At 45.4% G+C, this 23,434-nt stretch overlaps 1 protein-coding gene across 2 annotated transcripts in view; it reads right to left on the bottom strand.

The window, feature by feature from the left end:
- Positions 1-23,434, bottom strand: part of ACOXL (acyl-CoA oxidase like) — a 272,425-nt gene that overhangs the window by 53,396 nt on the left and 195,595 nt on the right. The window contains exons 16-17 of one of the 2 annotated variants that reach the window (XM_081156818.1): positions 5,023-5,110; positions 1,791-2,799 (exon numbers count right to left, since the gene is read on the bottom strand). In XM_081156818.1, coding sequence (XP_081012944.1) covers positions 2,705-2,799; positions 5,023-5,110 — 183 coding nt within the window. In that variant the 3' untranslated portion in view covers positions 1,791-2,704. Of the gene's footprint in view, positions 1-1,790; positions 2,800-5,022; positions 5,111-23,434 lie in introns of those variants that run through there. The other variant, XM_081156817.1, reaches the window with a different exon arrangement.

The following is a 23,434-nucleotide window of genomic DNA, read 5'->3' as shown; positions in this document are numbered from 1 at the left end:
CATGATTCTAAGGCCCTAGTGCTCTCACATGGTTTTCAGTTTATCCCCAGAGAAAGCCCATGAGATGGGGGGGAAAAAAAAGCATTATTCAGAGACAAACCCAGCCAGAGTGAAAGGCAGTCAGGCCAGTTTTAACGCAGGAAAGTATGTGTTGAATAAATATGGGAAAAGAAACCTCCGAAAGTTCGAGAACGCTGGAATTCCCAATCCTTTGTTCATCTGGAGGACAGAAAGCCGTGGGGAGTTGGGGTGGGCAGGCCTCCTTAAAGTCTGGTGCCTAATAAGCCTTCTGAGCCCAGCTTTGGCCTGGGTGAAGTCCCAGCACCCCATTTACTTGTGTGAGATCCAGGCAACTGTTCACCCCTGAGCCTCGGTTTCCTCAGAGGGCTTTATGAGGTTGTGGAGAAAGAAATGACGAGAGCCAAGCAGTGAGCTTGGCCCTGGCACGGAGGAAACACTCAAGCGATGGGGACAGCAGCTGTCATCACAGTTGGCGAAAGATGAGTGACATTTTATTAGCATCTGAGCCGAGTAAGGTACGACCGTGGGCAGTCTGCCTTCTAGAACTTCCTCTTTCCCTGTGTCCACTTGCTGGTGAGGCACAAAATTAAAATCCAGCGTGGCCCAGGGCAGCTCTCCCAGGGGTCTACGTGCTGCAAAGCCTCAGTTCAGTGAAATTTCTTCTTTTTCCCTTTTTCAGAGCCGCCACCTGTGTCAGCCCAAAGGACCCTGGCACTTCTCCTTACCGTCCCCACCCCAGGCGCCTCCACCCTTGCCCCTCCCTCGGGGAGTGCTGTGCAAGTGCCAGTGGAGGCCAGTTCTCAGGGGTGGGGAGTGAGGGACCCAGGGACTCCACTGCTCTCAGGAGTGAAGGGGTCTGGGGTTGGGCCAGGTGACCCAGATGGAGAAAACAAAGCCCGCAGGCTCCTCTCCAGCCTCAGGGCCTCTGAGCTGCTGGTCTGCGGGATTCTTGCCTGCACTCCCGCAGAGTCAGGGGGTGCCCGACAAAGAGAAAGGTCAGCGACAGGGGTGGCTCCTCTGTCCTCTAGACCACCTACTCAGGGCACTGGGACTGCTCTAAAGATCGGCGCCCCCAGCAGAGGGTGCCCAGGGGAAGGGAAGGCTCACAGGTTGTCACAGGCCATATCGCCCCCTCCCCCTGGAGCTCCACTTTCAGCAGCAAAAACAGCGCAGAACCCGTTAGTCAAAGAACAAGGTGTGTGGACCTGCGACTTCTGCTTCCACCCCGGGGGGCAGGTTCACCTTCTAGCTCGAAGGACACAGGCCTCGGGGGACTTCAGCAGCTGACTGTTAAGACAACAAGCACCTAAACTCACACGGGACTTCTGGATGGAGTTGGCGTTTTATTTTCCTGAGCTCACAGAATGCACATTCAAGCTGATGGATGCCACACTGAGACGAAATCAGGGCGAATGTGGTCTGTATAAAGGACACAGGGCCCCACGAACAAAGGGGAGGGGGTGCCGGTCCCTGACGAACACGGGAACGTGCATTCGTGGAGCAAGTACAGAAATGACGCTGTAATAACAAAGAAAGTCCCGTTTGGAAAGAAAACATCCCTGAGAGGAGTCTGAAATTAATCCTCGAATAGGCAGAAATCCTATTTATATATTCTAATTATAATTACAACCTGCTCTTAATGCGAACATTCTAAGTTATTAGTTCCTTTATTAAGAACCAAAAAAAGGGACTTCCTGCAGCATACGGAGCAGTAGTCACAAGCTTCAAGAAGGGGGGAAAAAAAGAAAAAGAAACCAAGAGACAGGTCTGCACGGAGCTGGAGGATGGTGGATGTAATTTATTTAATAAAAGTGCTTAGTTGAGGAATTGGTGCACCCTTAGGGGCTCAGACAGCTCCACGCCTCAGAACTGCTATTTCTAGGGCAAGATAAAAATGTGTATCACAGGAAAATAACAATTTATCATTGTAATGGTCACATCCCACTTCAGAAACCACTAGAGACTGCTTAACATTTTTATTTCAAGCACGGTTTTCCCAGTCCTCAGGTGACACACGAATACTGATGCCAGAAGGCTTTTTCCCATTTGTTCCTAATAAAAATGGCTGGATCCCGAGCTCATTTTCATCTGGGGTGACGTAAAGGTCTGCGCATTCACAGGCTGATCCTTCCCCTCCCTCCTGTGCCCCCCTTCCAGCGTCTCCACAGGCAACGTCAGGCGGTCACTGGAGATGGAGGGGCTCCTGCTTCTCGGCCCCACCCCGCCCCCAGGCCCCTGCCCGGGGTCCGTGCGACTGGAACCCGATTCTTCCCGGGTGCTGTGAGCTCAGTGCTCCTACCACGGGGACCCGGTCTGTATCCCACAGACCTCCTCGGTATCGATGGGTTTCTCTACTTCAAACCGTTCCCAAGATTTGTAAATGTTGTCATTGAGCTAATTCTTATTTTTCTTCTGGTCCATTATACAGCCAAAGCCTCCTCATCTGGCACTGAACCTGAGGCCAATTTCCTGAAGATAAACACCTTTGTTACCGTGGCTATTAACCAATAAAAGGTTCAGATTTCTTCTGTGCTGTGGCAACATCAAATCCTGGATGCTTCTTCCTGGTGTGAAGGCCTCGCGCACTGGAGCCTGTAACTTTTCTCTTTTTCTTCCTCTTGAGGAACAGGGATCGAAATGTCCAATGTTGGTTATGGGAGCTAAGGTTTCTGGAGATTAGTAATTAACAGGAATAAAACGTTTTTATTGGACACCAACTATGGGTCAGACGCTTTCGAAGTATCTTCTCAACGGTCCAAGAGGGAAATATCAGAGCATCTGCGTTTTGTAAATAAAGATGAGACCGAAGGTCAGAGAGGTTGATTAACTCACTTGTAGTCACAGAGCTGGTGGGGGTAAAAACCGCCTCTGAATTCAGACAGCCTGAGGGAGAGGAGTGCTCCACCCACACCCTGAGCTTTCTTATGCTCTTCAGCAGGTGGGAGGAGCAGCTCAAGGTGCAGTGGTCAGTGTTTCTAAGGCGAAGGCATGACTTCATGAGTCTCTGATGCCCTCCTCGAATTTAGTCCCATCTCTGAATGTCTGTAGCTTTTTACCTGGGGTCCATGTCGCATCCTGGGAAGGGTGATGGCCGTGGCCAGGACACAGGGGGAGGAGCCCAGACACCAGGACCGCAGCCAGATCAGAGCCACAACATCCACCCGGAGGGAAAAGAAGGCCTGAGTCCCCTTAAGTGCTGCTTCATGTCCCTGAGGAGTTTCAGCCTGATCGATAAATGAAGACACAACCGCCCAATGGAAGAGGGGGGTTTACAAAATGTCCCAGGGGTAAGGTGGGTGCTGAGCACCTGGACAGTCCGGGAAGCAGACGCTCCGTGGGCTCCGGGGTGAGGCCTCCAGGCCGGCAGGCCAGCGTGGACCCGCAGAGCCCCGCCAGGCCCTGTGCGGACAGTCCGACCTCTGCACCCCTCAGATTACAGCTGAATTCCAGGTGGAGATTTCCCTGCCCAGGGGATGGAGCAGGTACGCGTGACTCGGCACTTGGGTTTTGATTTGCGGTGAATCACTGGCATTCTCCTTTAATACATCTGAGTTTGATTAAGGTTAGTCAGTTCCCCTGAGCCTCATTTATAGTGGGCTGAAGACAAATGAAAATTTCTGGATCTGCAGACGAGGGAACCCCATCCTGTTCCTGAATAACCTGTGGGGAGGGAACCTTTGCCCCATCTCAGCCCCTCTCCTTGCCCCAGGGCGCAGGAGGTGGGAGTCAGAATCGGAGATGCTACAAGGCCTCGCAAGGCAGTCACTGTAAAAAGGCAGGTCCCAGCTGTGGTGTGCCTGTGGGCTCCTCCACCCCGTGAGGAATCTGTGCTCTTGGCACGGTCACCTCTCTCTCTAGTCCTTACTCTTGACCCTGTGTCCTGAGCTCACCAAGGTCCCAAGGGCTGGACCATCTGTGCCCACACTACTCGCTGGTCAGCCCTGGTCAGCTCTGAGAGAGGGTCCCGGGCAGTCCCGGTGCGACGAAGGACGTGGCATTCTCTCTTCCGGAACTGCCTGGCCCGGAGGTCAGGTGGGACACAGGCATTCACTCCTGGGTCACTGGCTTGACTCTTAATAGAAACCATTGAGGATCCCACCCCCAAGACATCGCCCTGGGATGCGAAAGGACAGGGGAGCCAGGGCCTGGAGCTGTGTAGTGACCACGCCTGTCCCTGCCATCCTGGGTCAGCAGCGAGCCTGGGTGATGGGGAACCCCACATGGCAAACACACACAGGGCCCACCTTTCTCTTTCCTACGCCCCCACAGTGTGGGCATGACACGGATCCAGTAACGCAACTTGAGGTCAAACAACAATTTCAAGAATAATTTACCCTATCTTTATGGATCTTACCGTTTTCACTGTGTCATTTTACCTTATGTGATTTTGGTCTTTTGCGGTCAAAATGAACACTCAAGATTTCTCACCATTTGGGGCAGGACCATCCTTTGTTGTGGGACCATCCTCTGTTTGCACCCTGTAGGGCATCCCTGGCCTCCCCTACTCAGTGTAACAACCAAAAATGTCCCCAAATGTCCCTGCATGTCCCCTGGAGGGCACACTCGCCTCTGGCTGAGGCGACAGCTTTCAGAGGCTGAACCAGGGATTAGGTTTAAGTAGCTGGCTCTGGTACTTGACACACTCCAGGCAGTGATCCTATTAAAGGGCCCTCCCTTTATCTCACTACGCACCTCCCATTTGTTTACTTGGGAATAGCAGTCACCGCTGGGCAGAGGGCCACCGCTGTGGACGCGCCGGCTGCCAGCTGGCTCCTGCCAGTGCTGCTGGCAGCTGTGGGTGAGCTAAGTGCACTGCTCCTGGGGTTCAGTGTAGGGGTCTGAGCCAGTCGCTCAGTCAAAGTTGGGAGGTAAGGTACTTGGGGACCCTAAATTCAACCAGAGGGCCAAGAATGGCGTGGGGACTGTCTTTTCCCTACAGAGTCTCATTCCCAGATAACCTCTGAGTCACTCAATTATAAATACCAAACAAGAGCCGCTGACCTCTGTGAATGTGCGCCAGAGACAGGGAGGAGACGTGGTGCAGACAGGAGTTCCAGGCACTGAAGAAGCCCTCCTTCCTGGTCACCACCTGTCGGAGTGACAGAAGAAAAGAAACACTGACGATATCCTGAAAGCATCGCACTTAGCAGCAAGCAAAGCAAATACACACACTTTCAACGCGCCCTTTAGTGTGGGTATGTCGCAGGGCTGGCCTTTGAGACCCACAAAAGCTATTCACTGGATTAAGAAATGCCACAAGTGTACTGTGTCGTTTACGTGAATTCCTCACACACATCAACGTGGCCACCACTGGTTGCCAATTCCGGAGACATAGTAGGCGGTCGAAAAACAATTTGAAGAGAGAGCATGCACAGGAATAAAGTGAGATTGCTTAATTAGCCACTCGCTGCCTGAAGAGTCCTAAATACCAGAACGAACTACTTAAATCTAATCAGCTGCCCTGGCCGGCGGGGCTCAGTGGTTAGAGAGTCGGCCTGCACCCCGAAGGGTCACAGGTTCAATTCCCGGTCAAGGGCACATACCTGGGTTGCAGGTTCGATTCCCAGCCCCAGTCAGGGCGCATGCAGGGGGCAACCAATCAATGTGTCTCTCTCACATCAATGTTTCTCTCTCCCCTCCTCCCTGCCTTCCACTCTCTCTAGAAATCAGTGGAAAAAATATCCTGAGGGGAGGATTCATAAAACAACAACAATAACAACAAATAGTCCAATCGGCAACAAAACCAACAACCCGCCTCCCTTCCCTCCTTCCTTCCATGGTAGTCAGGTAAGTCCACTTGTTTCCAAATAGTCTCCTGACCGCCCGCCACAGTTCCAGAGCCAGCATCGGGTGGTGACCTGCTTGATATGACCAGGAATAAGCCATAAACATAGAAACAAACTCAAGGCACAGTTATGTCACATGTTCGTCCAACGAATCGCTTTTGCGGGTCACTCTATGTGAGGTGGCCTTTCAGTCACTCTAACAAGGGAAGATTTTGGGGTGTTTTTTTTTTTTGCTTTGATTTGCTTTTTAGTTGGAGGGAGATGAATTAATATAACTGGAATAAAGTGAGAATGAAGAAAACGCCCGAGGAAGAGAAAGATGCCGAATCACGGACAGACAGTTAGTCTCGCAGGTGGAGTGAGAGGCAGATTCTTATCTGACCGGAGTTAAATTTGGCACCTCTGACTTTTCTGTTTTTTCTTGCCTTTCTTTGTTTCAAAACCTAACAGTTTGATATTTAAACTCTTAGCAATCTTTTTTTCTTTGGCGCAAGGGAAGAACATTTAGACAGGTGAGGCTGTGTCTGCAGCCCGTTTGCTGTGAGCTCATGCCAAGCCTCCGTTTGGAGGGTAGGCCGCCTCCCGCAGCTCCCGGTCCCGCAGGGCCTGAGCGCGCCTCCTGGGACAGGGCTTTGTGCGCCAGTGGAAAGCAGCCCTGTGGAGAGCCTGCCCCATGTATAATTTAGCAGTCACCTGGTGCAGCTGGCACAGTTTGGAGGAGTGTGTCACCTGTGCCTCGGAGTCCCCACCTAACTGGGGCGTCTCAGGACAGTCGAGGAGAGAATGTCTGACTCCCTGAATCAGTATCTCTCTGCGCTGGTGTCAGGGTTACAAATGAAAAGGCTAGAGATTTGCAGCTCACAAGACACAGCCTACAGGACAGCTCCGGCAGAGGTGAGGACAGGTGCTGGCCAAACTCTCCAGGCCCCAAACTCTACCATCTCACCGCTGAGGAAAGGGCTGGGCAACCCACGCCAGAGCCAGCAGACAGCTGTCCTACACCTGCACTGGCTGCCCCCCCCCCCCCACGGGATAGTGTACAGATGTGTCCAAATAGAATTGAGGGCGCTGCTAAATGTTTTTTTAAAATCCATGTGTAGAGTGGGTCTTTTACCGGCCTGATCTAGAGCAAAGCAAGCAGAGACAGCTGGCTGGACAGAGTAGAACCGGCCTGAGAGGGACTCAGGTGGGGAAACCTTGCAGAGGGCCCTTTGCAAAGTCTGTTGTGACTGCATCCCTCAGAGAGTACAAGGCAAAAATAAAAGCAAGCCCAAGAGAAGGGGAAGGGCCTTTGAAGGCCTGCCAGCCAGCTCCCAAGTGCTCTTCCTCATATGTGAACATCACAGAGCTGCTGCAGGACCCGCTAGGGCAGCTCAGTATAACCTCACCCCTGCTGGCCAGTGTCCCCTCTCCCCCACTCCCCAAACAGCAAGGCTGGCAGACTCCCCCATAGTGAAGGACCTGGATCACTTTAACAGAAAGGCAGCTTTACTAGGGCAGGTGCCCAGAAGAGCCACTGGCTGAGAAGCCTTTGCTTCCTTTTTAAAAACAATTATTTTTCAATTAAAGTTGACATATAATATTATATTAGTTCCAGGTGTACAACACAGTGATTAGACATCTGTATAACTTACGAAGTGATCCCCCATAAGTCTAGTCCTACCTCACACCATACAAAGTTATTACAATATTATTGATTATATTGCCCATGCTGTGCTTTACATCCCCATGACTATCCTATAACTACCAATTTGTATTTCTCAACCCCTTTCATCCATCCCCCAACCCACCTCTCATCTGGCAACCATCAAAATGTTCTGTGTATCTCTGGGTTTGTTTCTGTTTAGTTTGTTTATTTTGTTTTTCAGATTCCACATATAAGTGAAATCATATGGTATTTGTCTTCCTCTGTCTGACTTATTTCACTCAGCACAATACCCTCTCGGTCCATCCATGTTGTTGCAGATGGTGAGATTTCACTCTTTTTTATGGCTGAGTCATATCCCATTGTATATATATGTCCCACTTCTTTATTCATTCATCTATTGATGGACACTTAGGTTTCTTCCATATCTTGGTTATTGTAAATAATGCTGCAGTGAACACTTGGGTTCATGTCTTTTCAAATTAGTTTTTTTGGTTTCTTTGGATAAATACCCAGAAGTGGAATTGCTGGGTCCTCCCTTTGTCTTTTGTTATAGCTTTTGTTTTAAAGTCTATTTTGTCTGGTATAAGTATTGCTACCCCAGTTTCTTTTTTCATTTCCATTTTCATGAAATATCTTTTCCTATCCTTTTACTTTCAGTTCATGTAGTTTGTGTCTTTCAATCTAAAGTGGTTTCTTGGAGACAGTATAAATAAGGGTCTGGTTTTCTTATCCATTCAGCCACCCTGTGTTTTTTTTTTATTAGAGCATTTAACCCATTTACATTTAAAAGTAATTGTTGATAGACATGTAGTTATTGCTATTTTATTGTTCCTATATTTTATATTTTTCCAACTACTTCTTCTTAAAGAAATCCCTTTAACATTTCTTGTAATACTGGTTTGGTGGTGATGAACTCTTTAGTTTTTTCTGTCTGGGAAGCTCTTTATCTGTTCTTTAATTCTAAATGATAGCTTTACTGGGTAGAGTAACTTTGGTCGTAGGTCCTTGCTTTTCATCACTTTGAATATTTCATGCCAATCCTTCTGGCCTAAAATGTTTCTGTTGAGAAATCAGCTGACTGTCTTAAGTTAACTGTTTTTCTCTTGCTGCTTTTAAGATTCTCTCTTTGTCTTTAAACTTCTGCATTTTAATTATGATGTGTCTTGGCGTGGGCCTCTTTGGGTTCATCTTGTTTGAGGCTCTCTGCACTTCCTGGGCTCGTATGTCTATTTCCTTCACCAAGTTAGAAAAGTTTTCCATCATTATTTCTTCAAAAAGGTTTTCAATTCCTCGCTCTCTCTTTTCTCCTGTGATGCAGATGTTGGTACACTTGATGTTGTCCTAGAGGCCCCTTAAACTACCGTCATTTTTTTAAAAATTCTTTTCGTTGTTCTGATTGGGTGTTTTCTGTTACCTTAGCTTCCAAATCACTATTTTGATCCTCAGCTTTATCTAATCTACTGTTGATTCCCTGTAATGTATTCTTCTTTTCACTTGTTGTGTTCTCCATTTTTATATGCTTCTTATCTCTTTGTTGATGTTCACATTCATTTTGTTTGGTTCTTTTCCTGGAGTTTTGTTCTGTTTTTTCACTTGGCACATTTATTTGCATCTTCATTTTGGCTCCTCCCTGTGTTTGTTTAGGTAGAGCTGCTACATCTCCCAGTCTTGGTAGAGTGGCCTTATGTAGTAGGTGTCTTGCGGGGCTCAGTGGTTACAGTCTCCCTGGTCACCTAAGCCAGGCGCTTTAGGTTTGTCCCTTGTGTGGGTTGTGCGTGCCCTCCTGTAGTAGTTGAGCCTTGATTGCTGATAGCACATCAATGAGAGGAACTGACCCTCAGGGCTGATTAGTTGTGAGAACTGGCTGTGAGTACAGTGAAGGAGCTATTGTGCAGGGGCTGACCCTACAAAGGAACTGTTGTGTGGGGCTCTGGTGCCTTTCGAATTTGCTCTTTGGGTGTGTCGTTTGTGGAGGTGGTTGGGTGGTGCTGTGGTGTGGTCTGAAGCTGGCCACCTGGTGTGTTGGTTCTGGGGATTCTTACGAGGAGCTCTGGTGCAGGCCAAGGTCAGCTGCTGCCTGTGTTCTTCCCTGGGCCACTTGGTATGAGCTACAAAGTGATCTGCAGATGGTTTTCACTTTTGCTGGGCTTGGAGGTGCCTAAGAGAGGCTAAGCTGCAAACCAAGGCCTGCTGCCGCTAGTGACGGGGTTGGGGCTGCTTAGCAAGAGGATGGGGGCACACTGAGGTCAGATGCTGCTTGTTTGGGGTTTGTAAACTTTTGAGAAATTTTAGATATGTCTGCAGCATGAGACAAGAGAGACCACTGTATGGAAATGCTACTGGATGTGGCTTGGGTGGACCCAAAAGTTGGGTAGGGTGGGGTCTCTGGATGGTAAGGATAGTTAGTCAGGTAGTTGGAGACTCAGATATGGTGCCGGCCTACTGGGGTGTAGGCTGGGTTGGGGAAAGGCTCAACAAAGGGACAATGGCTACTGCCAGCACATCTGTCTGGGAGAAATCTGCTCCTCAAGCCCTCACCTTGAAGCCAGACAGTTCAGTTCCTCCTCATTTGTCCCTGGCCACCTTTTGAATTGCTGCCCCACCTCTGGAACTCAAAGGGAGTGAGTCCATTAGAGAGTGATCCATGTGTGGGCACTTTAAGCGGAACGCTTGGGACTCCAGCACCCCTCTCTCTCACTCAGCCATCATCCCCACTGGTTTTCACAGCCAGAAGTTATGGTGACTTCTCTTCCAGGCACCAGAACTCTGGGCTGGGGGGCCTGGTGTGGGGCTAGGACCCCTTGTTCTTCAGGGGTATCTCCGCAGCTCAGGCATCCCTCCTGATTTTTAACTGCCACACGTGGGTGTAGGACCAGCCTGTTCTACATCTCTGTCCCTCCTACCAGTCTCCACGTGGCTTCTTCTGTATATTCCTACATATAGGACTTCCATTCAGCTAGACTTCAGGCGGGTCTCTCAATGAGGGTTGTTCTGAAGCTTTGTTCTAATGATATAAGCCTCTGTCCCCTTGAATTAGAATTTATTGGGAGGAAATAATAGGCTGAAGCCAAATAGGGGCTGCACAGTGGTCCACACGTCCAGGTGGTGTAGCCCTGATTGTGTGTGAGGTCACACTTCATTCCATGATCATGTGGTTGAAAGAAGCAGATCAGGTCAAACTGTCCCAGGTGCAGAAAGTGCTAACTCCAGAGTGTGTGCCCACCATTTGGAACCTGGCTGATAACTGCCTGTGCAGTGCACGGCCCTTTACCGAGGATTTGCTGCACAGACAACATTGTAAAACAACAGAATTCAAACAGCCAACCCTCCCACCTTACAGCACCTTAACACAAGGTTTCTGGAGAGAGGACTTGTCAATGGTGTGGTTGTTTTTTACTTCAAGCAGTAAACCTGCTACTGAAAACTTGTGTGTGAATTAGCTGTATGCAAACTAAATTCTTCTTAAAGGGCACCAGAGAGCAGGCCCTGTTTTAAGCCCTTTATTGCATCTGCTCAGTCTTCAGAGGCCCTGGATGGTAGGTATTATTGATATTTTGGGTGTCTTTATTTTGTAGGTAGAAAACTGTGACACAGAAAGGTTGAGGAACTTGCCCAAGGTTACAGAGCTGGATTCAGACTGAGTGCCCAGGTTTCTGAGCCTGTGTTCCTAATCATAGGCTATACTGCCTCCTGATGGACTAATGAGGAGGTAGTTCCCTGATAATACCTCCCAAACACACAGTTTATAAGGATGCATTGTCACACATGGTCACGTTTAATGTGAGCCACACTCCACACTTAAAGCCTGTAATGAAAATAAATGCTTATTTCCTAATAAATCACCACACAGCAAAGACAGAGCTGAACTCATAAAGAAAACCCTGCTGACCTCCCCTTTGGTGGGCGCCCAAACCCATCTTCCCTTCTTCTTTTCTAGAAAAACCCAAATAACTGTGGGCAGCAATATAGCTAGTTGAAAATAATTACCTCCCTATAGAGGATCTACCATAAACCCTCAGGTAACATCATATTTAATAGTAAAAAACTAAATGCTTTTCCCATTTATGATTGGAAAAAGATGAAGATGCCCATTACCACTGCCATTCAACATTGTACTGTAGGTTCCAGCCAGGGCAATAAGGCAAGAAAAATAAATTAAAGGTGTAGAGTTGGAAAGGAATAAGTATAGCTATCTTCACCAAAATACATAATTTTCTATGTAGAAAATCCTAAAGAATATGTAATAAAACTTCTAGAAATAATAAGCACATTAAGCAAAGTCACAGATACAAGATTTTGATAAACAAAAAACAGTTATATTTCTATATTCTAGCAATGAACAACTGGAACTTGAAATAAAAATGCCATTGCAATAGTAACAAAACCTTGAAATACTTACAGATACATTTTACAAAATAATGCACTATCTGTATATGAAAACTAAAATAGGTTGCAGAGGGAAATCTGAAAGGAGTGCCCAAACAAAGAGAGAGATGGCTGTGTTCATAGGTCAGAAAGCTCTAAATTGCTAAGATGTCACTCTTTTCACACTGATCTATAGATTCAATACAATGCCAATCAAAATCCCAGCAGACATTTTTTTTGGTAGAGATGGAACTTATGTAATAAACTTATAGGGGACACACAAGACTTATAATAGTCAAAACAATTTCGAGAAAATTAGAGGATTCACACTGATATCAAGATTTACTATAAAGCCATCATAAACACAACTGTATTGTACTGGGATAAAGATAGAAATACAGATGAATGAAAAAAAGTATAGAGTTCAGAAACAGAACCACACACTATGTTCAACTGAATTTCGACAAAGGTACCAAGGTAACTAAATGGATAAAAAAAACTAGTCTTTTTAACAATTGGTGTTAGAACTAAATATACACATGCAAAAACAAACAGAAAAAACAAACCTCACCATTTACAAAAGTTAACTAAAAGTGGATCATAAGCCTGAATGTAAGAGCTCAATCTGCAAAACTTCTAGAATAAACGATGGGAGAAAATCTTAGTGATGTTGGGTTAGGGAAAGATTTTTCTGAGATAAGACACAAAAAGGCTGAGTCCACTCTTTAAAGACACTACTAAGAAAATGAAAAGGCAGGTAATGGGTTAGGAGAAAATATTTGCCCCCAGAGAGGGCTCTAAGCTGGCTTTGAGGGCCTGAGGGAGAGGCCAGCTGTGGGGTGCCTGTCTGGTCTGGGAGCCAGGATCAGAGTTTACACCCAGGGCCCTTTGTCTCCCACTCCTGCCCCCACCCCCAGCTCTGCACCAGGCTCCACTGCACCAAGACCCCTTCCCTTAGAAAGAGGCAGGTGACAGCACCGAAGGGCTGGGAGAGTGAATAGCCCTTGTCTGAGGAGATGAGCCCCTGTGTGCAGAGCTGGGACTCCTAGAGAAACAACCTAGCAATGATGAATGATGTAATGGTGTGAAGGGACCCCGTCACTAGGACTTGCTGAACACATCTGTGTCCCTGGGTAGGGAAGGCACTCTGGCTTTACACTGAGTCTCAGGAAAGTCCAGTAACAGTCCCTGAATCACACACTGGAACACAGATGTCTGGCTCCAGTAAGTATGGTGTGCTGGGGGCATGGGGGGGGCGGGGCTCCAACTGGCCCTCCTAGTCCCCAGTCCCCAAGAGCGTGGACAGCACACTGTGTCACAGACACTGCCCCACAGGGCGCTCCTGGCTCATACAGCATGGCCCACAGCAGCAGGCACCGTCTTCCCCAAAGGGGCCGGGTACGGGCTCCCAGTACATGTGCATCCAGACACGGGCGCAGGTGCACACGCGCCTGCCCTCTGCCCTGAGCTAGGCCCAGGCCCGAACACGCGCCCTCCTGCCTCAGGCACTAGCACTTGCAGTTCTCTCCGCCTTACCTCTGCCTTCAAGAGACGGCCCCCGCCCAGCTTCCCCTGCCCTGTTAGCCTAGGTGCCCTCCTCTGGGCTCCCACCCAGTGTGCACATCCCTCCACGGAAGCGCCTGCCACTCTGCAGTGAGTGCTGCTCCGACCAGGGCAGGACAGTGACCAGCCAGCACCAGCACAGCTGTCAAGGCCAGTGACCACAGGAAGGAACCCCTTCACGCAGATGGGGGTGACAGTGACCGTGGATGCACGGGAGGGAGCCGACAAGAAACTGGATTCGGAGGGCAGGGAAATAGCAAGAGGGAACTCGGGCCTGGTGGGCCTCTCACAGCACCACAGTTCTGGGGTCCGCTGGGGTCTCTGCCCCTCTTCTCTCGTGCGCACTGTCCGCCAAGCTCAGGCCAGCCTCCAGGACAGAGTCCACTCCCAGCCCAGCCCTGACTGTTTCTGTCACACACACGAGAGCTGCAGGAGTGGGGCCCACGTGTTTGATCTCGCCTCTTTCTGGATCTTTTCCCCACCACTAGGCTTAACCGAAATAGTCAGAACATGAACTCAATCGGCTCTTGGCAAAAGGCTCCTATAATTGACTATATTACTTCCTAATTTCTTCTCCTTTCCCCCTTTTGGTGCCAAATGAAGAGTCTGCTTCTCATCACTAGCCTTTCAGAATAGAAAGTGATGTCGGGTGACTTGTGTCTTTGGTCATTTAGCATGCACATGAACTCCACGCTCCTCAAATCAATCTTGATGATTTTTGACAACAGATATGTAAATAAACAGATGTTTGATAGCTTCTCCCTTTCTTAACAGCCTCCTCATTTTAAAAGTTCCCCCTAACTGTTCTGGTGGGTGGAGGGCTAGAAGGGGGGAGTCAGGAGGCCTTAAATAGATTTTACAGGCACCAGCGCACGCATCTGGAATACGGTCAGCTGGCGGGATCCTGTTTCAATAACACGATCCTCGCATTTAGCCGAAGACTACGCTATGGAACCTGCCTGCCCCGGTGACGGCCTAAAGCTGACATAAGGCAGGATGATGAACATTTAATGGGTGAAAGAAATGAGGCTTCGAGATCTGTTTCCTGAATCTCTGTGGCAGCTCAGCTGGTGCTTGGCCTGCGAGGTGCTGGAGGAGGCACTCTGCCGGCCGAGAGAAAGGCAGCGGGCACGGCACCCGGAATACCCACCCCACACGCGTTCAGACTCAATCCCGCAAACAGGGGTTGGGGTGGAGAGCAGGGAACACACCGCGGTTTGGAACGCCCAGGGCTCTGTGCTTCTGTGGCCACTGATAGCAGCCTATCTTCCCAGTGCATGAGCTGGAGCCCAGGGACCGTCCATGATTCCCCCTTCAGCATTCTCCCCATCAAACTGTCCCAAGTGTCACCAAACACCCCTCACACTCCTGGCCACCATCGCACAGCTCAGGCTGGATCCTAACTCTTTCAGGCTATTGGTACTGTGACCTTCCAAAAGGTCACCTTCTTAGCACTGACTCCACAATGATTTTTCTGACCCCAGCGTGGTCAGGTCATGGCTGCCCCGACACCTAAAGGAAAGGTGGGAGGTTCTCAGCCTGCTCGCAGGGCGCACGAGGCTCAGTGAGGACCCATGGGCCACCCCAGCCACCCTCTTTCCAGCCTTTCTAGCTGGGACCAGGGTCCTGGCTGGCTTGCTGTTCACACCCTCACTCACATCCATGTCTCCATTCATGGGTCCTGCCTGCTCTGCCTGGGGATGGTGAGAAATTGCAGGTTCTGACTCTTATCACACAGGACTCAGCTCGAGGACACTCAACTCTATGCGCCACCGGCCCTACGGAGTGGGGCGGCCTCCCTCCACTCAGACCCCTCTCACTGCACCTCCCCCTGTGGCTGCATCACTGCCACCCATCCCTGCCACCTGAGCATCTGGGGAGGCTGGCCATTGCATCTCAGTCATTGCCACAGCCCCAGAACGTGCTGAGCGCCCAGCACACTGTCACTAGGAGCAACATCTTTCAAATGAGGAACTATTCAGTAAAAATAAAAATGGCTACAGGTCATCTTTTTGTTTATTTAAATAAGTATCTGAAACTCCAGAAAGCATTTTTACTTCACTATCACTGGGAGGCTAATATTTTTGGCTAAACTTTGAGGAATTCTAAAACAGCCCACGTTTCAAAACATGAGACAACCTCTGTGTGAGCTGTATGTGCTGGGCAGGGACAGGGGTCTGAGATGCTGTGAGAAGCAGTGATTAACACTGGGGATTAACAAATATTGACAGGGCAGCCTATTCAAACAGCCCGAGGTGCCGGTTCTGGGGAGAAGGGAAGGAATGGGGCAGGTCACTAAGAGCCGCCGCATGAATTCTAGGTCAATAAGTATCTGTCGCCACACCACGCCCCTAAGCTGGCCGGAGGATGGGTGGGACTCAGCACTGCCTCAGTGGAGAGGCCCAGGAGGAGGTGTTAAGCCCTTTACAGAGATGGAGCTGACTCCCTTCTGTGCACATTGCTGATTCCTAATGTCATCTACCACCTGTACACTAAGTTCCTCACCCTGATGGAGGCCCCTGCCACCACCAGACAGCTTCTCTCTTCTTAGTCCTGCAATCGGGTTGTCGGCTGTATGGCAAAGCACTGGGCCCTAAGTGTCCCTCATTACAAATGTCCTTACCCAGCTAACCACGAGGGTGTGCCCATGGGCTTTGTGGAAGGTCAGGATGAAACAGAATTATAGGCTCATTCTTGTTTACCCCAATACTATAGTCTCCGTAGCATCAAGCCCCAGGATGAGTCTACCCCATCATCACAGAGAACTTCGAGAAAATGTCACTCAAGACCACAGCTAATATCATACTCAACAGTGAAAGGCTGAAGCTTTTCCTCTAATACCAGGAACAAGACAAGGATTCCCACCCTCACCAGTCCAATTCAGCATAGTACAGGAAGTCCTAGCCAGAATAATTAAGCAAGAAAAAAAAAGGCATCCAAATTGGAAAGAAGTAAAATTGTCTTTATTTGCCAATGACATGCTCTTATACATAGAAAATCCTAAAGATCCTACTGGAACACCATTAGAACTAATATATGAATTCAGTAAAGTTGCAGGATACAAAATCAATATACAGAAATCAGTTGCATTTCTATTCACTAACAACAAAATATTTGAAAAAGAAATAAAAATAATCCCATTTAAAATTGCATCAACAACAATCAAATATTTGGGAATAATTTTTTTTTAACTTGGGAATAAACTTAACCAAGGAGGTGAAATATCTGTACACTAAAAATTATGACATTGATGAAAACATTGAAGAAGATATAAATAAACTGAAAGATATCCTATGTTCATGGATCAGAAGAATGAGTATGGTTAAAATGTTTATAGTATCCAAAGCTATCTATTGATTCAATGCAATCCTTATCAAAACTCCAATGGCATTTCCCCCAGAAATTGAAAAAAACAATCTTAAGATTCATAGGGAACCACAAAAGACCCCAGATAGCCAAAGCAATCCTGAGATACAACTAAGCTGGAGATATCATGCTTCCTGATTTCAAACTATATTATGAAACTATGGTAATCAAAACAGTATGGTACTATAATAAAAACAGACACACAGACCAATGAATGGAACAGAATCAAGAGCTCAGAAACAAACCTTCATATGTATGGTCAACTAATATTTGACAAGGAAGCCAAGAATACTCAATGTTTTTGGAAAATGCAGTCTCTTAAATAAATGGTGTTGGGAAAATTAGACAACCACACACAGAAGAATAAAATTGGAACTTTATCGTATACAAACCACAAAAACTAACACAAAATGTATTAAGGACTTAAATATAAGACTGAGAACCATAACATTCTTAGAAGAAAACATAAGAAAAGAGCTCCCAGACACTGGTTTTGGAAATGATGTTTTTGGCTACGACACCAGAAGCACAGGCAACGAAAGCAAAAGTAAACAAGTGGGACGACATCAAACTAAAAGCCTTCTACACAGCGAAAGAAACAATCAATAAAATTAAAAGGCAGCCTATAAAATGGGAGAAAATCTTTGCAGACCATCTATGTGACAGAGGTTAATATTTAAAATATACAAAGAACTCATATAACTCAATAGTTTAAAAATCCAATTTGGAAAACAGGCAGAGAACCTAAATAGCCATCTTCCAAAGAAGAAATACAAATGGCCAAAGGTACATGAAAAGATGCTCAACATCACTAATCATCAGAGAAATGCAAATAAAAACCACAACGGGATCATCATCTCACACGTGTTAGAATGGCTACTATAAAAAAGACAAGAGATAAGTGCTGGCGAGGGTGTGGAGGAAAGGGAACCCTCGTGCACTGCTGGTGGGAATGCAGACTGGTGCAGCCACTGTGGGAAACAGTTTGGAGGGTCCTCAAAAAATAAAAAATGGAACTGCTGTTTGACCCAGCAATCCCACTTTGGAGTATTTATCTGAAGGAAATGAAATCACTATCTTGAAGAGATATCCTATGTTAATTGCACTATTACTCATACTGGCCAAGATATGGAAGCAACCAAAGTGTCCGTCTATAGATAGATAAAGACGATGTGTGTATATATACAATGGAATATTATCCAGTCATGAGAAAAAAAGAAAATCGCCATTTGTGACTACATGGACGGGAGCTTGAGGGCATTATGCTAAGTGAAATAAATCAGACAAAGAAAGACAAATACTGTATGACCTCCCTTGTACATGGAACCTCAAAACACTGAAGTCACAGAAGCAGAGTAGAATGATGAATGCCAGGGGTTGGGGGGTGGAAAATGGGGAGATGTTGGTCAAAAGGTAAAACTTCTAGTTTTAAGATGAATAAGTTCTGGAGAGCTAGTGTACAGCACGGTGACTATAGCTAACAGTACTGTATTGTACACTTGAAAGTTGCTAAGAGAGTAGATCTTAAATGTCTAAACCGCTCACCCTCAATAAAAATAATTATGTGAGGTGAAGGAAGTGTTAACACTGTCATAGCAATCACTTTCAACATATATGTATATCAAATCATTACACTGTACACCTTAAACTTACACAAGGTTATATGTCAATTATATCTCAAAAAAGCTAAAAAAAAAATACAAGGAGAGACCAAAAAAAAAAAAAGAACTGTTGTTCAGTGTTCAGTCACTCATACCAAGTCAGGCTCACCGGTGTTAGTGTGCCATAAACCAGAAAATGGCATTTCTATGGTATTGGTATGATCTTTAGTCATGAGCCCAGAGTTTGGCACATATCCCCACAGATTTGCTCATCTCTGAAATAAGCTCTGTCTTGTCCCCTTGTCCTATCTGGGTGACTGTCTGTGACCAGGCCTTCCCCTCACCACCTGGGCCAGGGCCCTGCTTTTGATGGTCCAGCCTCAAAGACACCGAGATCTCTAAGGTATACCTGTCTTCCTCCGGGGCCAACCCTCAACAACTCACCTCTTGCCAGACTCCTGTGATCCTGGTCACTGGCCTAGATCACTACCCGTCATCTGTCACCATGCTCTGGGCATTCCATGGTGTGGCTGGCCTGGGCACCCACCACTGTGTTATGGTACGACACTGAAAAACGTCTTAACACAGAACTTAAACTTGGTGAATGTTGTCATTAGCCATTTCTTCTTTCCCACAATTTGTGTATCAAGACTCAGTAGCTGTCGCCTCCTGTTGGAAACTTAAGTTCCCAATTTCATATATGAAAAGGTGATGAAGAGCCTGTAATGCACACAACCTCCTAGTTGATAACACACTCTCCCACCCTGTGGTCGCCTAATGTCACCACTTCTTCAATGAATGTCATTAAATGGAATCATCCATTATTAACTTTGGTGTAACGCTCCTTTTACTAAATGTAATGTCTGTAGAATTCACTTCTGTGGCTGCTTCTAACAGTAGTTTACCCCTTTTTATTGCCGAGTGGGATTCCGTCGTATGAATATCCCACAACCTGTTTCTCCTGCCTCATGATAATGAACATTGGGGCTGTTTCCAGTTTGAGGCTCTTATTGATGAAGCGGCGACAAATGTTCTTGTAGAAGCCGTTTTGTGAGCACGTTCTCATTGCTTTTGGGTGACTGGCTGGGGAGGGACCCGCTGGTCACAAGGCAGGTAGATATTCAACCTTATGAAAAACTGCCGACCTGTTTGCAGAGTGGTTACCATCAGACACTGCCAACAGCAACTGTGACAGTCCGCGTGGCCCGTACAGTCACAGGGTTGAGTGTCACCAATCGTTTTCATTTAAGCCACTTCAGTATCACACTCTTTCACTGTGGCTTTAATTTCTATTTCCCTGATGACTAATGAGATTGAGCAAAGTTTCATGTGCTCCTTACCAGCCTTTCATCTCCCTCTGTGAAGTGTCTCTTCAAGTCTTTCTGTCTCTTTTTTGGTACTATACTTGATTTCTTTCAAAGAACTACATCATTTAGAGACCATGATGGTCTTTTGATGTGTCAACTTGGTTAGGTTACGGTTTCCAGTGCAAAGGTGTTTCGTGGATGTGATTAAAATCCACCATCAGCTGGCAGGCAGGAAACATCTTGGATAATCGGGGTTGGGCCTGATTTCATCAGTTAAAAGGCCTTAAAAAGGAGCCGAGGCTTCCCCTCCAGGACAGCAGCTTTGCGGGTGCCCTTCCTGACAGTCTGTCCTGCGGACTTCAGACCTACCCAGCCAGCCCTGCACTGCACCCCTGTAAGTCAAATCCTTGCGATATCTTTTATTAAATATCTCCCACTAGTGTGTCTTTTCTGATTGAACTGTACTGATACAGGGAGGAAATTTTGCTTTTTAGAAAGACTATTGCCACAGAATGTATGTTGAAGTAATGAATAAATGTCCAAGAGACGCTCATCAGTCTAGTGAGTGCAGGAAGTGCCCAGGAAAACTCGTTTCAAGTCTTTCGTGCCATCTTTCTTGGATTGTGTCTGTTTATCATTGAGTCATACAAATTCTTTACATATTCTAGATAAGTCTTTTGCTAGATACATGTATTGCAGACAGTTTCTCCAAGGTTATGGTTGGCCTTATTGTTTTCTTACCGAAGTGTTTTAAAGAACTAAAAAAATATTCAATATTAAAAAATCCAATTAACCAATATTTAATTTAATGGTTTATGCTTTTTATCTCCTTTCTAAAAAACTCTAAGTTGACCCAGCTCCTACAAAGATGTTTTCCTGTGTTGTCTTCTGAACGTTTTATAGTTTTCACTTTCACTTTAAGTCTATGTTCAATCTCAGGTTAATTTTTCTGTATTATACACAGAGAGTAGCTCAATGTTAATCTTTTTTCCATTCAGATATCTAGTTGCTTCTTACACAACCTGTTGAAAAAAAATGATCTTTTCATCACTTCATCTTCTTCATACTTTTGCCAAAAATCAAATGAGCACATATGTGCGGGTCAGTTTCCGGACTCTCTAGTATCCTGTTGATCTACTTGTTTATGTTCATCGCAGTCACCAGCCACCTGCATTACTGGAATATTAGCATAAACTCGGAAGTCACCAGTGTAAGGCCTCCATTTTTCCAACTTTCTTCAGAGTTGTTTTGGCTACTTTAGGCCTTTTGCATTTCCCGATGAACTGTCACACCAGGATGTGAGTTTCTAAATAAATTCCTGCTGAGATTTTGATTGAGACAGTGTTGAATCTATAGGCCAATTTGAGAAGAATGAACGTCATAGCAACACTGAATCTTTTTATGCGCAATATTGAGTCTTTTATGCACAACCACGGTATACTTCTCCATCTAGTCAGGCTTTCTTTCATTACTTTCTGCAATGTTGTATAGTTTTCAATGTACAGATCTTGCACTGTTTGAGTTTTTGTTGTTAAATATATTCCTAAGAACTTCTATTTTTAAAGAATGTAAAATTATTATTATTATTATTTTAAATATATCTTTATTGATTTCAGAGAGAGGAAGGGAGAGGGAGAGAGAGATGGAAACATCAATGATGAGTCATTGATCGGCCGCCTCCTGCACGCCCCCCTACCAGGGATCAAGCCCGCAACCCGGGCATGTGCCCTGACCGGGAACCAAACCGCGATCTCCTGGATCATAGGTCGATGCTCAACCGCTGAGCCATGCCCTACCGGGCTGTAAAATTATTTTAATTTTACATGTTTTCCAATTGTTTATTAATAACATAGAGAAAAATTTTATTTGGGATATTGGGTTTGTATCCTGTAACCTTGTATTGATTTATTAGTTCTGGTAATGTTTGGGGGTTTTTCTGTAATTTTTTTCATATTTTCTAGTAAACAATGATTTCATCTGCAAATTAAGACAGCCTTACTTCTTCCTTTATAATTTTTATGTCATTTATTTTTTTCCTGCCTTCCTGTACAGCTAGGACCTCCACTGTAATGTCAATAGGGGCGGAGAAAGTGTACATTCCTGCCCTGTTTTCTAGCTTCAGGGGGAAAGCATGCAATATTTCTCTTTTGGATATGACATAAACTATAGGTTTATGGTAGATGTATTCTCAAAACTGAGGAAATTACTTTCTATTCCTACTTTGCTAAGATTTTTTAACCATGAACCAGTGTTGGATATTGTCATTTTTTTTTCCTGCATTATATAATCATATAATTTTCTCCTTTATTTTGTCAATATTACAAATTTCATTGACTGATATTTGAATGTTAAACCAACTTTGCATTCCTGAAATAAACACCACCTGCTGATATACTCTTTTATATACTGTCAATCATTAATATTTTATTATACATTTCTACCTATATTCCTGAAGAATGTTGGTTTATATTTTTTCATTGTAATATACTTATTAGTTCTTGGTATCAGTCTTATACTGGTTTTTGAAAGGGTTTTGTGTAAGTTTATTGTTTTGTCTTTAGATGTTTGAGAGTATTCAACAAACAAACCATCTGAACTTGGATCTTTCTTTGTGGGATGTTTCTATAACAAATTAAATTTATTTAATAGATATTTTTAGATTTTTTTGTTTGCTTTTGAAAGCTGTGGGTTTTTTTTCTTTTTGAAAGGAATATGTTCGAAGTTCTTGAATTCATTTGGGTAAAGTTGTTCATAATATTCTCTTGTATTTTTAATGTCTGTAGTATATGTTATGATGTCCCCTTTTATTCTTGATCTTGTGAGTTTGTGCTTGGTCTCTTTCTCTCTTGATCAATCCTGCTAGGGATTAGTTCACTAATCACGTCATAGAATAGACCTTTAGGTTTCTTCGCTTTCTCTATAGTTTGTTTTCTACTCTATTGATTCCTCTCTAATCTCTATTGTTATCTTAATTCTACTTATGTTGTTCTTCTTTTTCTAGCTTCTTAAGGTGGAGGTTTACAGCATTTATTTGAAACCATTTTTATTTTCTAAGATAAGCTATAAATTTCCATCCAAAGACTCCTTTCGCTACAGCCCACAAAATTTGATACGTTGTATTTTCACTATCATTCAGTTTGAAATATTTCCTAATTCCCTTAGTGAGTCTTTCTTTGATTCACTGATTATTTAGAGATGTGTTGCTTAATATTTATATACTTGGGAGATTTTCCAGATAACTTTTTGTTACTGATCCCTAATTCAATTGTCAATCAAGATTATATTCTGTATTATTTCAATCTTTAAAAAGTTTATTGAGACTTGTCTTATGGACAGCACTGTAGGGCGGGGTGTAGTTTTCAATAAATGTCTATAAATGCTAAATAGGTTGAGTTAAATGATAATAAGGATGTTCCCATTTCCATTAGCCATACTGAATTTCTACCTACTTGTTCTATCAGTTACTGGATTTGTCTGTTTTTCCAGTTGGTTCTGTCAGTTTCTGCTTCACGTATTTTAAATGGTTTAGGCTGCATACCTGTTTCAGATTATTCTGTCTTCTTGATGAGGTGACCAGGTAATCATAATGAAATGACCCTTTTGTCCTTGGAAATACTCCTTGTCTTAAAGTTTGCTTTTCTGACATGTATACAGGCTCTCTTATGCTCTAGTTGCATGCTGTATCTTTTTGTCTGTGTCTTTACTTTAAAGCATATAGAGGGGAACTGCTTGTTCTTAACACTCTATGACAATGTCTGCCTTTTAATCGGAATGTTC

Source organism: Miniopterus schreibersii (genome assembly GCF_964146895.1).
Source record: "Miniopterus schreibersii genome assembly, chromosome: 13".
In the NCBI taxonomy this organism is placed as follows: Eukaryota; Metazoa; Chordata; class Mammalia; order Chiroptera; family Miniopteridae; genus Miniopterus; species Miniopterus schreibersii.
This window is presented reverse-complemented; position numbering and strand designations above follow the sequence as displayed.